The 15,825-nt window shown below is 38.6% G+C and overlaps 1 protein-coding gene across 1 annotated transcript; it reads right to left on the bottom strand.

Moving 5' to 3' along the window:
- Window positions 1-4,307: 4,307 nt before the first annotated feature.
- Window positions 4,308-5,804, bottom strand: LOC111887146 (UPF0481 protein At3g47200-like). Its single transcript, XM_042899093.2, has 2 exons — window positions 5,326-5,804; window positions 4,308-5,259 (listed from the first exon to the last, which is right to left on the bottom strand). The coding sequence occupies exons 1-2, from the start codon at window positions 5,713-5,715 to the stop codon at window positions 4,378-4,380; spliced, it is 1,272 nt and encodes a 423-aa protein (XP_042755027.1). The 5' UTR covers window positions 5,716-5,804; the 3' UTR covers window positions 4,308-4,377.
- Window positions 5,805-15,825: the final 10,021 nt, after the last annotated feature.

Genomic DNA, 15,825 nt, shown 5'->3' with positions numbered 1-15,825 from the left:
TTTTATGAGACTCATTAAACAAACCCATCAATGCATGAAGAAAAGGGACAAAATCTAACGATCTAGTAACGTAGAAATGAAAAGGTTGATTCTTGGACACTCACCAAGCTCGAGAAAATGTGCTAGTTGATGAAGATGAAGCTTGCAAGGTAGCTACCACACCAATGGTTTCCTTCTCCTTCAAAATTACTAAAAACACCAAGAATGAGTTCACAATTACACTGGAGGCTAGGGTTGTTGTTTCTGAGCTTGAGAGGGTAATAGAGGTTGAATGACCTCGAATCCATAGCCTTAATGGTATCTAAATAGGGCCCAAAGGCCAAGGATTAAGATTTCTATTAAAACAACTGTCACATGATGGCACCTATGACCACACCGTAGCGGGTCATTTCAACCCGCGACCCAACTCCATGCGACCACACCATGGTGAAGCTCCACCATACAGTGGCCACACAAAATAGAAGTTTAATATTTTAAAATTTATCATACCTGGAACAGGTGTTACAGACACACGGTAAATAATATCATTGCTCTTAAGAAAGGTTGATACATTTTGATATTCACCACCCCAGTTTGTTTGTAGACTTATAATGTCACAAGAGAATTTGTTTTTCATCATGGTTTTGAATTGTAAGAAATTATAGAAAAATTTTAACTTGTGATATAAAAAATAAATCCATGTAAATTTCATGTAATCATAAATAAACAAGACAAAATAACAAGATCCATTTAATGAAAAAATAGGGGAAAGTCCCTAAACATTCGAGTACACTAGATCAAAAGGTTGAGAAGACTGTACATGAGATGTAGATATGTGAAATATGTGACCTTTACCAAATTGAAATGAGTCACACACATTGGGTAATTTATTTGATGAAATGGGAAGATTAGATGTTGATATTAAACATCTTAACATTGGTTCATAAGGATGTGCAAGTCTTCTATGCCATCCATGAAGAGAGGTACGAATCCTAGTGAAAGCAACTTTATTTCTAGTTGGAGGCAGCCTATAGAGAACTTCATGGACGTCCCTTTAAGAATTTTTTTGTTCTTGAAACATCTTAACATTGCAATGGATAAGCCATAATTGAACAACCACATCATTATCTTCGGCTAATTTTGAAACATTTAGAATGTTTTTGGTTAGTTTAGGAACAAGAAGTGCAGTTCATAATTTAAGATTAGACTGATAAGATGACCTAACATGAGAAATAGACAACTGGTTACTATTTCCCAATTGAAGGTTGTCATCCCATTTGTATTCTTCATCAAGATTGAGTTCTTGAGTGTTAGAGTACACATGGTCTGTAGCTCCTATGTTAATATACCAGGCTGGATCAATCACAATAGAATGGATGTTCAATTGAGTCACATTAGCCTATCTTTGTGAATTTCTTAGATTTGGATGGAGGGAAGGAAAAATAGTTTGGTTAGTCCTCTACCAGCAATCAATGGCTTCATGATCAGTTTTAGTGCATAATTGACACACTGGTCGGCGTTGTCTTGTGTCTGTGGTTCGAGATGAGTTGGAGTTTTTCCCTTGAGCATGTGAATTTTGTTTTGATCGATTGACATAGAGGGAAGTGGATGCTGATGGTAATGAATCTTGTCGAAGGTGTTCTTGTTCTATGTGAGCTTCCTCTTAAAGAAGAGGACGTATAGGATAATCAATGGACAAAGTTTCACTTTTCATCATGAATGTAGTAGTGAATACACTACGATGAATCAACACCGAAGAGAATGTATCCAATCAAATCTTCATTATCCACCGGATAATGATTTGCAGCTAATGATTTGTAGCTAGAGAGTCCACAATTGATCGACATGGACCCTTTAGAAAGGGTTCAGAGTTGGGCTTTTATTGGCAGGCTACATGCCCTTGTTTCAGCTAGAAAATTATTTTCAGTAGTTTACCAGGCCATCAGGTCATGATAGATAGTGCTCGTTTTGATAGTGTTGATTGGAGCCATAAGAGAACAAAGCAATCACGCTTTTTCAAAGTGATATATTTCGAATTTAGAGCGGTGGTTGCTGGAGTAGGTGGAATAGCTGGAGCATCGGGGGTGGTGGCAAGGTTCTATCGGTGCCTGGAACACCAATTACATTAGCATGAGGTTTCTGATTAAGAACAAAAGCATCAAGATCAAAGGTCTCAAGAGCGACAATGATTGTAGTATGCTAGAGTGAGTAGTTTTTACTATCAAGTTTGAATGCAAGTTACAGTATCTGGAAATTAAAAGAAGAATTGGCAGAGGTCGCAAGATTTAGCAGATGTGAGACTCCAATCGTCATTGAGGAATAATATAAGAATATTAAAAAATGAAATGTTTATAAGGTACACACTGTTACCGTATAGAGAAGTGAGTGATTGTGTGTATATTCCATTTACAGTACATCAATATATACAGAGGTATGAACTAAAATATGATAGATATTCTCCTATACTAACACCCTCTTCCCGAGTTCAACTCAACGAGAGAAAGGAAAGGAAATGGGTGGAAATGAGAAGAAAATAGAAGAAATTGGTGTTCCCGAGTTTCATTAAAGGAGGGAAGTAGAGGGAAATGGGAGGATCACTTTCCCTCCGAACTTTCCTTCCGATTTGGGAGGATTTGGAAAGAAAGAACAAAATGATTCATTTTCCTTCCACTTCTCTGCAACTCGGGAACACAAAAGAAAATTTTATTTTCCTTTTCTTTCTCTTCTTTTCTCTCGTGACCTTCTTTTCTCTTCTCTTCTTTTCTTTTGTTAAACTTGGGAACGAGGCGTAAAGGAAATTCTATATGGACTTTGACCACTCTACTAATTCAATAATACATGTTTACAATATTTGTTTAATAAAGGAAAGCCATTTAACTGTATCATGATTTGCTTTTGTTGCAAAACTATGTTATTTGCATCATAATTTTTGTTGCTTTTTATTTGAAGTTTTGGTTGTATTTGGTCTATTGATACATCATGATGCTCGATTTTGAAATTATACTTCCATTGCTAAATTTAGTTTGAAAATAACCTTGATCCAGCACTTTCAAGTTGTCTTCATTCACTTGACCTTCCTTTAGTAAAGGCTTTTAACTTGTTCACCAACCCAAGTCCACCTCCAATATTCTGAGCCCAATTTCATTTACACCATTACATGGTTAAAGTAGAGCTACATGGTCCCATACCAGTTTTGGGTCGGTCTCCAAACGGTTTGGTCTTTTTGAGATTGATCTCAGATTCGGAACCGTCCAATCATTTTTTTGGACCGGTCCTGTTTGGTCTTTTTCCGTTTCGATCTTTTTTTGGTCTAGTCTCGTCGTCTTTACATGAGCCTTTTTGATTTTGATTTATAGGTTTTTTTATTTGATTTCGGTATTTTTCGATTTTTTTGTTTTGGTTTCAAGTTTTTTCCATTTACAAATATGAAATTATCACCAAAATGATAAATTAAGATTTATTAAAAATGATAATTCAAATTTAATATGAGATTTTATCACCAAAATGATAAATTAAGATATATTAAAAATGGTAATTTAGATTTAATAAAAGAAAAAAAATGAAATTAGTTAGATAGTTTGTGATTAAAAATTGACTGGTCATTTTTCGCAGACCGGTCTCCGACCGGTCCGGTCTTTTTTAGGACCATTCTGTGAACGGTCTGGTCTTTTTCGAACTGGTCCGGAATGTTCTCGGACCGGTTTTTTCGGTCCGATCTTTTTTAGAACCGGTCTTTTTTCTGTCCGGTCTCATTTTAGACCGGTTTGGTCTCAATCTCTTTTTGGTCCGGTCCGAGACTATTCTTTTTGTGCAGGTCTATGTTAAAGTCATCTTCACCTAAATCATTTCATCTTAAGGGTTGTTTCCTAACAGTAAACCATTTCATCTTCACCTAAATCATTTCATTTTAATGGTTTTGACATTAAGGGGTCGTTCGGAGACTTTTAATTCCTTTAGAGGTTGTATTAAAAACGTTGACTATCAACCCATTGAAAGGTTAGAATAGCTCCATTCAAAGGTTATGAAATAGCCCCTAGGACTACAATACAACAAACAATGGAATTATACATCATTCCATTACTAAGATTATGTGATTAGCATTAGATTTTGAAACTTTACCTGAATATAGTAACGGCTTCCAAATAAAAAAGTTCATGTTATAATTGAGTATGTATTTCAAGCATAATGTTGCAATAATATATTTTAGTTTTTCTACGCACTTCTAAAAGAAATATTGGATGCTAAAATAACAACAATATGGACTTATATGTTGAACCCGACATGTATTAAACTTATACTTGTTGAATATGGGTGACTTATAAACAAAGAGCAAAAGAAGAAAACCGAAAACATTGATGCAAAGGGTGAACAATGTAACAAGAAGCTAACAATAAAAATCTAATGTTTAGTTACAATTATAGGATTTGCGGCCTTGATTGTAAAGATTGTCTGAACTATGGTAAGAATAAACAAAATAATTCCAGCAAATACAGCAACCATATGCCATGGACTACTGAAATATGTCCGCTTCAACCCTGCAGCAGCATTGGGCCAGTATCTATTATAGTAGGTATCCAGATCTTGCCACTCTTGGTGATAATAAAACCCATCTAAAGCGACATCTTGGCATATTCTGTTTATCATATTAGCAGCATTCTCATTAGAGCCACAATCGTTTATCAGGACCCCTGACTTTATCAACTTGGCAACATCGTCAGCAGTATCGATTAGCATATCCATGGCCCAAGCATATGCTGTAATGTATCTAGTAAGTAGACAAGCCTGCTCATACATAATCAGGTTCCTTAATATCAACTCAGTGTTATCATGAACATGCAGTTTTGGCATCCTCAAAGTAGGCTTACACCAAAACCATGGGAACCATGAAAACCTTGGTAATTTCATTTCCATGGCTATTGCCCAATTTACGTCTTCATTAGGCCTAAAGTTTACCCCAGCTCTATCGAGCTCCAAGGCGGAGTGCCTCTTTGGATATGAATAAGATGCTGATGGGAAATCATGTGTAGGCTGTAAAAATTTGTGAAGAAAGCCAAGAATATGATCATGATCGGTGGTTTCAACGCTGATATTGCTTGTTATTATATATTCTCCAAAGAAGTTGTAATAGCGGAGAAGTATTTTAATATGGTTAGTGAGAGAGGTATTTGGTTTAAAATGAAGAATAGTAGATTCAAAGATGTCTTTAAGAACAAAAAACGGGATTTGGTTTTCTATCAACACCAGGTCTCGAACTGTTAATGGAGCAATCGACCAGTTTCCCTGAAATGGTCCATCATGTTGTGAAAGAAGATGAATGAAATAAAGTATGAAACAAGCATCTATTACCATCATTCTAGCAAGTTCCTCATCGTTGTAAGTCGTTGACTCTTCATAGCATGCTTTTATTTGTTCAATCTTCGTACTCACCTTTTGCACACATTCTTGTAACGTTTGCTCTGGGTTGGAAGTAGATAGATCCAATAAATAATGTAAATAAGGCATTTTTTGAACTTCAAACTTTTGCAAATTTTTATCTCGTCTGTGAAGAGGTCCAATAGAGACAAGACTAGGCGTAAAAGATCTTGAACTGAGATCTCGGTAGAGTCTAGGAACCATGAAGATTGATGGGGGACGTAGATTGCCAAGATCCCGACCTTTTTCTTTACAATCAAGTAGAAATTGGACGGTATGACCAGTGCTATCTCCTGCTCCAACCTCCACATCGCTAGTTCTCATTAAGATTTCTGCTGTAAGTTGTTAGTTAAACGAGAGTTTAGAGGATAGTTGATAAAAATGTTATTACAAAAATGACTGGATTCATTCGGAGTCAACCACCTTAGTCGCCAATGTAGACTCGCGGATCGCAAGATAACTTTTTTTTTATTATTATTATTATTATTATTATTATATCATGACAAAATGCTTTGCAAATTATTCACCACAAATTTTTTGTTTGCAAGTTCGATCTTTCAAAATTTATTTAAAAAAAATCACATTAATTTTTATAATAAAGATCGAACCACACCAACACACAACAAAGATATATGGACAATAGTTTTACATAAAGACCCCACTAACACCCAACAAAGATGTATGGACAATTTCTGTGAAGTACATTATATGTTTATATTAACTATTTAAGATTTAGAAATTATATCTATGTTGTAATAATCTAGTCTAATAAGTGAATGATTCACCACACTAGTACAAAAAGCATTTGTTGATGCGGTTAAAATGATTAAATGATGAGGGTATTGAACCGCACCAAAAAATATCGCATCAAAAAATACCATTATTTAATGATGCGGTTCCAAAACCGCACCAAAAAATACTCAAAACCGCCTCAAAAAATAGCCAAAATCGCACCAAAAATTAGGCAAAACCGCCTAAAAAAATAGCCAAAATCACACTAAAAAATAGCCAAAACCACCTCAAAAAATAGCTAGCTAAAACCACACAAATTAACAAGTCCGCCATTGATGCACACCACGCTACTTATGAAGATTCATTTTCTTGTATTTAGGTATGTTCGGCGAGTATTTTTCAATCAAAGGTTAATCGTAATTTCTTTTCTCCAAAAGGGGTGGTTTCAATCTCTGCAATTTCTTTTTCTCTACCAATTAAACATCTGTTCTTGGGAAATTACATTTCATCGATGGTGTTTTCAATTTCTTTTTCAATATCTTAAAACTCACTTTGCACAAAGTAGCTCCATATCCATTGATTGAAAGACACTCAAACAAACATCATAAGTCTTTGGATCCTTTTTTGGAGATATATCATGGAAAAAGATGCATATGAATAGATTCTAAACAAGAGAAAACATCATTAAAACTTAAAATAGGACATCAATTTACAATTAATATGAGAAAAACAAAGGCACAAATGTCGTTAATGAAAAAATGATAAATAATGGACATACCTCACATGCATTTTCAAGCATTGAATCGACAAATCTATAATTATTTGAAGAAGTTGCATCTCTAACTTTATATAAAAGAGGGAAGATTTAATGAAAATTTTGAACGAAATTTGGAGGGATCTAGCGCGAAATGAAAAAATCCGAATGAAATTTTTAGAGGAAAGATTAATGGTGCGGTTCAATATTTTTTAGTGCGAATTTCTTTTAGTGCGGTTGTAATTATTTTTTGGGGCGGTTTCCACATGATTTTGGTGTAGTTTTGGAAAACCGCATCAGAAAATGTTTTAATGGTGCGATTTTGGGAAACCGCACTAACAAAGCTATTTTATAGTGTGATTCTTTTATTTTTTGATGCTATAAATATTTAATAAGGCGGTTTTTAGAATGGACCGCATCAAAAAATAAATACTACTCGCACTATTAAATGACTTGTGTACGAGTGCCATCAAAGTAGACAATTACTCTTCAATGGTGAAACTTAGGTTGTGTTTGGAGTAATTAATAAGCTTGAGAGCTTATAAGAGGTTATGTTACGCATTTTTAAGATTTGACGACGAAAATGGGGGTATCATGAAGTGGTAGTTTATGGACTTGAACGAATCGGTTGGAGACTACCTTTTCCGACTAGTAAGGGAATTTCGATATGAGGAAGAGGGTAGTACTCTTAACATGCGGCATCAATTAGTCAAAAAAAGCCTTTAAAAGAAACCGAATAAGGTTTGATGTTGGTAGATTGATTTTGTAATAGGCTTCTCAGGTGTTTACTTTTGATCCTTTCTATGTATGCATAATTATTGAATATGCTTTCTGTAGATCGTATTGTAAGGTCGAACCTCATAATGTGATGTGTGAAACCTCATTCACGATGATCATCTATTGGTGTCTGATCCGTTGTCTTGATCCCATCCAACGCCATTGTGAAGATTAATTGTTCATGACATATCAAATCCGCAATCTTAGTGACTAGGATCTTATTTTTGTATTGTTTTTTTTAACCCCTAATTTCCCTATACGTTTGAGTGGCTGTTAACAATTGGTTTAAATTTGAAAGGATATGGAAGTTTCAAATAAATATGGTAAAGAGTAAATTACAAAAATGGTCCTTGTGATTTGATTAAATTCGTAAGTTTGGTCCAACCTTTAAAAAGTTGATAAATTATGTCCTTCTGGTTTGCAAATCTTGTAACAATGGTCCTTCCGTCTAACTCCGTTAGAATATTACCATTAAACTGTAACACCCAAAAATTTCATGCGAAATTAAAACTTTTTCAAAACATTTAAAACCATTCATCATTAGAAAGTTTGTTTTCAAAATATCTAATATCAGAGTTGTAACATCCCAAAAATACGGGCCAAAAATTTCGTTTTTAATTAAGCGATTTGAAAAAGCATTTGTAACAAAACATCATACGGTCATAATATTTAATAAAGCATGTCTCGTGGCCATAAACCAAAACATAAAACATAAAAATGTCAGAGTACAAAATCCCAGAATGTTTCTTGGTGTGGAAATCAAATGAGTGTGTGTGATGCGCCGCTACCGTGCCAGCTCTTTCCCCTTGACAGAAGAGGTACCTGAAACAACAACTGAAAACCGTAAGCACGAAGCTTATTGAGTTCCCCCACTGTACCACATACCATATAATCACATAGCATACATACTGTCAGGCAATTTTGGGGTGCCCAACCTACCCGGTACGACCATTCTAGGGTGCCGACCTACCCATGCGGCCATTCTGGGGTGTCGTCATGCCCGTGTCAAGCCATTCTGGGGTGCTGACTACCCATGTCAAGCCGTTCTGAGGTGCTGACTACCCTTCGATCCTAACGACCGAACCTCGGGGACTGCCCCCTCCTACTACTTCTAACACATATAACAGATCATACTGGCATATAAACATATCATCACATACTGTCAGACATAGTTGGGGTGTCTAACCTATCCTTCGGTCCTAACGACCGAACTCTACAACTATCACATATCATGTCATCATATAACATAATAGGTAGTAGCAAACCTAGATGATATCACAAAGACAATCATCTATCATACATCTCCTACTGGTGGGCCGGCATTGTGGCCGTAGACCCACCGCTACTGGAAGGTAACTCACCTCGAAAGTAGCTGCTGATGTCTGTTTGCTAAGCACCTGACTGCAGAATCGAAAATCCTCCGGCTATAAATCATAAATATTGATTAGCCTCTCATACATACCCTTAGGTCAGATGACTGACCCACCCTTGGTCCAAGGTCAACTCCTAGGTCAAGGTCAACTTCTAGTTGACTGGACTCACCGAGTCATGGCACCGACTTGCCGAGTCCTTCTCCCACTAACCCGGTCCCACTCTACAAATCCCTTTTTTCCCACTCACTAAGTCGCCCTTAACTCACTACTCGGGACGATAGGACCGGCTCGCGATCCGACTCGCCGAGTCCATGCGAGCAGACTTCCTACTCGCTTCCAGATCCTCATCCGAGCATCCTTCATGAGAATTTGGGTTCCTGGGATTATCGTAACACGTTAGATTGCTAATTCTACGTGCAAACACGAAGGGTTGGACTTCTGACACTTAACCCTTCGTACACAGTAAGATTTCATACGACTCGCCGAGTTGGAAGAACAATTCGTTGAGTACCAGGAAATCTTCATAGGACTCGCCGAGTTGTTCTACCAACTTGCTGAGTCTAAGGCCATCTTCATAGAACTCGCCGAGTTCCACTTTGGGACTCGCTGAGTCCCTTGACCCATTTTCCATATAAGCCGAATCAGAGACATGCAACGCTTCAAAACCACAAATCCATGACCCTAGGGCATGCTTAACATGTAAAGTTGCAACCTTTACGTGCATGCACGGCCCTATAAGCTCAAAAAAGCAATTCCAAGCTCTTTAAGAGGTCATGCACTCAATGGGGTCCTCAATCACTTCAACCACAACAACTTTATGCTTCTAACACATCCATAAGGTCTAGATCTGAAGTCCTTTCGGATCATTAAGCTCATACACATGGAGTTTGGTGTTTTAGGGCTTGAAAACCACCAAATTGGGACAAAATGGGATCTAATGAACTAAAGATCAAGGTATAAACTTTACTACCTGAATGGAAGCTTCTCCCAATGTAGATTTCGGATCTACACCCTCTCTTGCACTCTTCATTCTCTTCTTTTCTTCTTCTAAGCTTCAATTCCCTTCACCAAGCAAGAACTCACTTACAAGCACAATATGGGTGACTAGGGACCCTCACTACAACTCTCTGGAAGTGTTTAGGACAAGGGGTCGAGTTAATGTGCTTAAATAGGGTGACAATACTCGGGTTAGGGTTTTTGCCCAAACAGGGCCTACTCGCCAAGTCGGGGAACCGACTCGCCGAATAGAGGGCTCAGACCCCACGTCTCATCCTGCTCCTACTCAGCGATTCGTTCCTTCAACTCGCCGAGTCCAAGGCAAAATGCAAGAATTATGGATTTTAAATTACAAGAAATACGTACCGGGAACCAGGTGCTACAAGAGTTTTCCGAGAAACATAAACAAATCATGAGGAGCTATACGATCATGCCATCGCATTGCCGCGATCCCCTGATGTACCTGAAATAATAAACTGAAACTGTAAGCCCGAAAGCTTAGTGAGATCTCCTAAAATACCAACGTCATACAAATATAACCACATCATATAACAATTATAGAACAACATGCATAATAAGCCTTCAGCCTAGCTGGACCGCCTCGTAGGGCCTACAACCTATCTGGACCGCTCCCGAGCCTTCAACATGACTGGACCGCCTTACAGGGCCTACAACCCATCTGAACCGCTCACCGGATATGTTGGCCTACAGCATAAAGCAGGACCGCCTTAACCCAACCCCCAATCAACAAACAAACATGTGCACATAAATATCATATGCTAGCTCATATCATATAACAGTCAAAACGATCTATCAGATCACTATTCATAGCAGCATCCCTAATAATCGAGGTATTGGCCTAACCGGTCACTAGCATAGCATTATCCTATAACCAGAACATTGACCTACCCAGGTTAGTACACATAAGCATATCACCATCCTAACTACCAGGATGTAATCAATAAACATATCATGCCTTAACCAGATACAATCCATAAAGGGTCGGTCTTGGTGCCTTAGACCCTGTTAATATAGTGAGGATAAGTCACCTCGTATTGTCAACTCGAAGATAAACTCAAGCTCTTGGATTACTGCCACAAACTCCACCACCTATATTCATTGTAAACCATACTTGTAAATTTCCAATCATTCCCAAAATGTCCTCCAAAAGTCTACAGGTTAACCCATGGTCAAAGTCAAAGTCAACTGTCAAGGTCAACAGTCCATGTTGACCTCAACTCGTCAAGTACCCTCAGCTACTAGCCGAGTTCCTTGTAATACTCGTCCACTTGCCGAGTCACCGGAGTCACTCGTTGAGTTCCTAAGGCTCGCGGTCGAAGCTCCATGGCCACTCGTCGAGTTTTCCCCCTTGCAACTCGACAAGTTCACACGCATCTAACGGTTGGGAAAAACCCTAATTGACTTGCCGAGTCACTCTACTCACTCACCGAGTCTTCGACAATTTTCATCGGACTCGCCGAGTAGTTCATCCAACTCGTGGAGTCCTAGAGCATCTTCATATGACTTGCCGAGTCAACAATGGGACTCGTCGAGGCCCTTCTATCCTTCATCCACACAGATGCTTTTTAAGCCATGCAAAGCTTCCGGAATGCAGATCCAACCTCCTTAGGCATGCTTATCACATAAAGTTGCAAACTATACGTGCATGCAAGGCTTTAAAGCCCTTAAATGACAAAACTAAGCTTGGGATGAAGTCTCAGACTTGAGGAAAGGCTCATACTAGGCAAGGCTGATAACTTTATGGATCTAGAGGCCAAAGGAAGTCCAGATCTGAAGTTACAACTTCAAATCTTAGCTCACACGTAAGAAGCCTATCGTAAAACCCATCCAAAAGAGATTTTTTATGAACATGAGCCAAAGAAAACAATTTAATACCTTCAAGAGAATGTTCACTAATGTAGATCTTGAATCCCACGAGTTCTTGCTTCTACTTGATTGTTTGTCCCTAAGTGTTTCCTCCTCTAAAATTCCTCCTCCAAGCTTGAACACACAAAAAGAACACACACACTCGATTTAGGGTTTGAGAGGGACAAGAAGCAGTAAAGGGGAGGCTGGGGGAGTCCAATGATCCTTTAAATAGGGTGCAATACCCCAGAATCTAGGGTTTCATCTGCCAACTCCTACTCGTCGAGTCCGCTCTTGGACTCCGCAAGTCGATAACTAAAACACTCGGACCAACCCACTACTACTCGACGAGTAGGGCGGCGAACTCGTCGAGTAGACCCAAAAACCAAAAAGATTCCTACATAAATCAATACTTGAGAATCAGGGTGTTACATAAATACATATAAAATAACCTTTTTACCCTTCTTTGTTTGTATTATTTGTCTTTTTGTTATTTATATTTACTACAGTTAGCCTTTATTAAAAGTCTCAACACACCATCTCAAATCTATCCCTCTGGTTATCTTCTCCGACAACTCATTGTAACACCCAAAAATTTAAAAGGTTAAAATATGGAATTAAAGCCTTATTTCTAAAGACCAACTCGTCGAGTTTAAGGAATAAACTCGTTGTGTTGGAAAGTTGGGATGCACGTTTTGGATGACCAACTCGACGAGTTGGGGAGGACCAACTCGACGAGTTGGACTGGGTTTAGGAAACCCTAATTTCGGGATTTTGCACCCAATTTAAATGTCGTAAGCTTTAGGATTTGGCCTCATTTTTAGCCTCCAAGTCCCAAACCCTAATTCCAAAAACCCTAATGCATTGTATGAGTTTGTGAGCCTTCCTTGAGAGAGTTTTAGTGTGTTTAAAGCTTGTGGAAGAAGAAGAAGCTTAAGGACTCAAGAAGGAGTTTTTAGATCTTGAAACTTCACCCCATCCTCGTCACTTTTTGGTAAGCAGGTCTCAAACTTGCCAAATTATTGATTAGATTTCTTTCTTAGCACTTTTATTGGGTTTTTAGTCCAAATATCTTGATCCTTGGGAAATTGACGTCCCAAGTGAATACCCTTTCAGATCTAGGGTCTTGAAGGGCTTTTCATGGCATAAAGGTTCAAACTTTATGGCCATAGAAGCCCCATTCAACCTTTAGACTACCATTTTGTCCTTTTATGCTCCAAAGGGCCATGCATGAAGGGAAAGTTGAAGGCTTTACATGTTCATCTAGTCTCTAAGGTCCAGATCTATGTTTGTACACCCAATCTTGAAGTATGGATGGCTTTCAGATCAAGATCTAGATCTTTTAGAGTTAGGGTTTGAGCTAAATATCTTGGGGGAGGGTATTAACAGGTAAAGTTGGAAACTTTACACTTCTAAGGACGTTTCAAGTCTATATCTGAATTATGGAGCTTAAATCTAAAGATTAGTGACTTAATGAGTTAAGAAGGGGGTAACTGACTGAGGAACTTAACGAGTTCAATAATGGATTCGAAGAGTTGAAGTGAAATGTCCCGATTATGTTGAAGGAACTCGTCGAGTTCATATGGAACTCCACGAGTTGTACTGGGAAAGTCCCGATTCTGTTTAAGCGAAGAACTCGGCGAGTTGGAGGAAAACTCGATGAGTTGCATCGTGAAATCACGATTCCATGATTCATAGAAACTCGACGAGTTGAAGGGTAAACTCGACGTGTTGAGTCAACTCGAAGCATTGACTTTGAATTTGACCTGTATGTTGACTTTGACCTTGACTATACTTTGACCAAGATTAACCCTAGGAGGGTTATGAAGTATGGAATGGGTTCAGAAAGGGGAGTTCCATGTAGGGGTTAGGCCCAATTTGGAAAATTGGGCCATCAATTAGCTTTCATGAATTTTATAGTTTGGGCTTTAATGGGTCAAGGGTAAAACGGTCATTTCACCCCAAGTAAGGATTATGGATTACGGTGTGGAACCTAGTTGCTAATTGGATGATATTTTGGTATTAATAGTTCCAGGAGTTGTCAGGACAGCAACTAAGGATTTGTGTAGTGAGCTTCAACATTCAAGGTGAGTCTCCTCACTTTTCTATGGGTCGAAGACACCAATATCGGCCCATTTAGTTTACATATCATAGGAAGACCCGGGGGTTAGCCCTTGGCATTATGTATGAAAGACCAGGAGGCGGCTCCTTGCATACTGTATGCTAGTTAGCTAAGTAGAGCAATATGAATGCTAGTTGTCTTTGTAATTCTTGCATGGAAGACCATGTAACGCCCGTAGATCAGGGCTAGTCAATTTAGAGACAATAAGAGTCAAAAATGACTTTTTTATAGAAGATTATTTAGGATGAATAATCCTAACTAAGTTGTAGTATATGTTACAAGGTTTCCGTGCATATAAAGAACGCCAAAATCCGAGTTATAACGAAGAAGTTATGACCTGTCGAAGTTTCGCGACAGAACCGGCACGACACAGCGCGACGTAAAAAGTGAATTTACGTTAGAGCGATATTTAGCCTTAGCAATTTAAACGAGAATCGAAGATCTCGTTGTTGGTATCGAAGCGATAAAAAGTTAGGCGAGAACGGACGTCAAACGAAGAAGTTATGAATTTATAACGAAGTTTTCTGTCGCGGCCTATTAAAATAAATAATAAAAATAAAAGTCAAAATTAGCCGACGGAGTCTAAACGAAAGTGGTAGAGCATGGTCTCACCTTTCCGTGGATATAAAGAACGTCGAAAACGGAGTTCGTATGAAGAAGTTATGAATTTCCGAAGTTTATTAATCATTTTATATTTTTATTTAATTCAAAATCGGAGGCATTATCCGAAGCCGTGTCACCGGTGTAATCCGGAGTACGCCCCGCGTACGAGGTTACGCTATCGCGTAACTCCGATAGTGTCGACACTTCGGATGACGCATGCAATGACGATTTCGGACGCGTACGCGCTGCGTACGCCTGTACGCCCCGCGTACTCCGAGGCTCCAGCCTCTATATAAAGGATCCGAAGGCAGCCTCATTTGTTGTTCAATTTCTTCTCTTCTCTCTAGTCTTTTGCATCGTTTTTCGTGCCGAAGCTACCCCGAAGCCCCGGTATTATACCCTAGCCCCGAGGCAAGTCCCGAGATCCCGAAGATCCCGAAAAGTGCGGTTCCCGAGTCGAAGCTCTGCCCGCGAGAAGTTTGATTTTCGAGGAGATCTTCCAGATCTGCTGAGGAATACTACTTCTATAAGCCGTAGTGCTATCGGATCGTCTTCTGATCAAGTGAGTGTGTAGTTATTTCTTCTAATACAATAATACGAAGTATTTTATATAAAAATACGTGCTATGTGTATATATTTGGTTGTGTTATGTGTGAATGAGTATTCACTCTCTTCTATCTTACAGATCTGCTTATTTCTTTATGAGATATGTGTTACGTGTGTGTGCCTCATCTGTTATGTGATATATGTGTTGATTAAAGCATGCTATACAGGTTTTCTTTAAACTATGTATACAAATGTTTATTTTTATCTACTAATATTGTTGGGTAGAACATGGGTAGATGGGTTAGTTGGTGACTATGGAGTTAGCGCCTGCTGTTAGATAAACCTTGGTGACTATGGAGTTAGCGCCTGCTGTTAGATAAACCTTGGTGACTATGGAGTTAGCGCCTATTGCATAAACCTTGGCGACGATGTGACTTCGTGCCTATTTGATGAACCTTGGCGACTATGGAGTTAGCGCTTGTTAAGTAAACCTTGGCGACTATGGAGTTAGCGCTTGTTAAGTGTACCTTGGTGACTATGGAGTTAGCGCCGCTTGAGTAAACCCCGACGACTATGGAGTTAGCGTCTTATAACTATGGATTTAGTACTCGATAGATAAACTTTGGCAGCAATGGATTTCGTGCCGATTCCTTAGGAATAAGTGA

This window comes from Lactuca sativa, chromosome 2, assembly GCF_002870075.4.
Source record: "Lactuca sativa cultivar Salinas chromosome 2, Lsat_Salinas_v11, whole genome shotgun sequence".
Classification (NCBI taxonomy): Eukaryota; Viridiplantae; Streptophyta; class Magnoliopsida; order Asterales; family Asteraceae; genus Lactuca; species Lactuca sativa.
The sequence above is the reverse complement of the archived record's forward strand: the minus strand, read 5'-3'. Positions and strand labels throughout refer to the sequence as shown.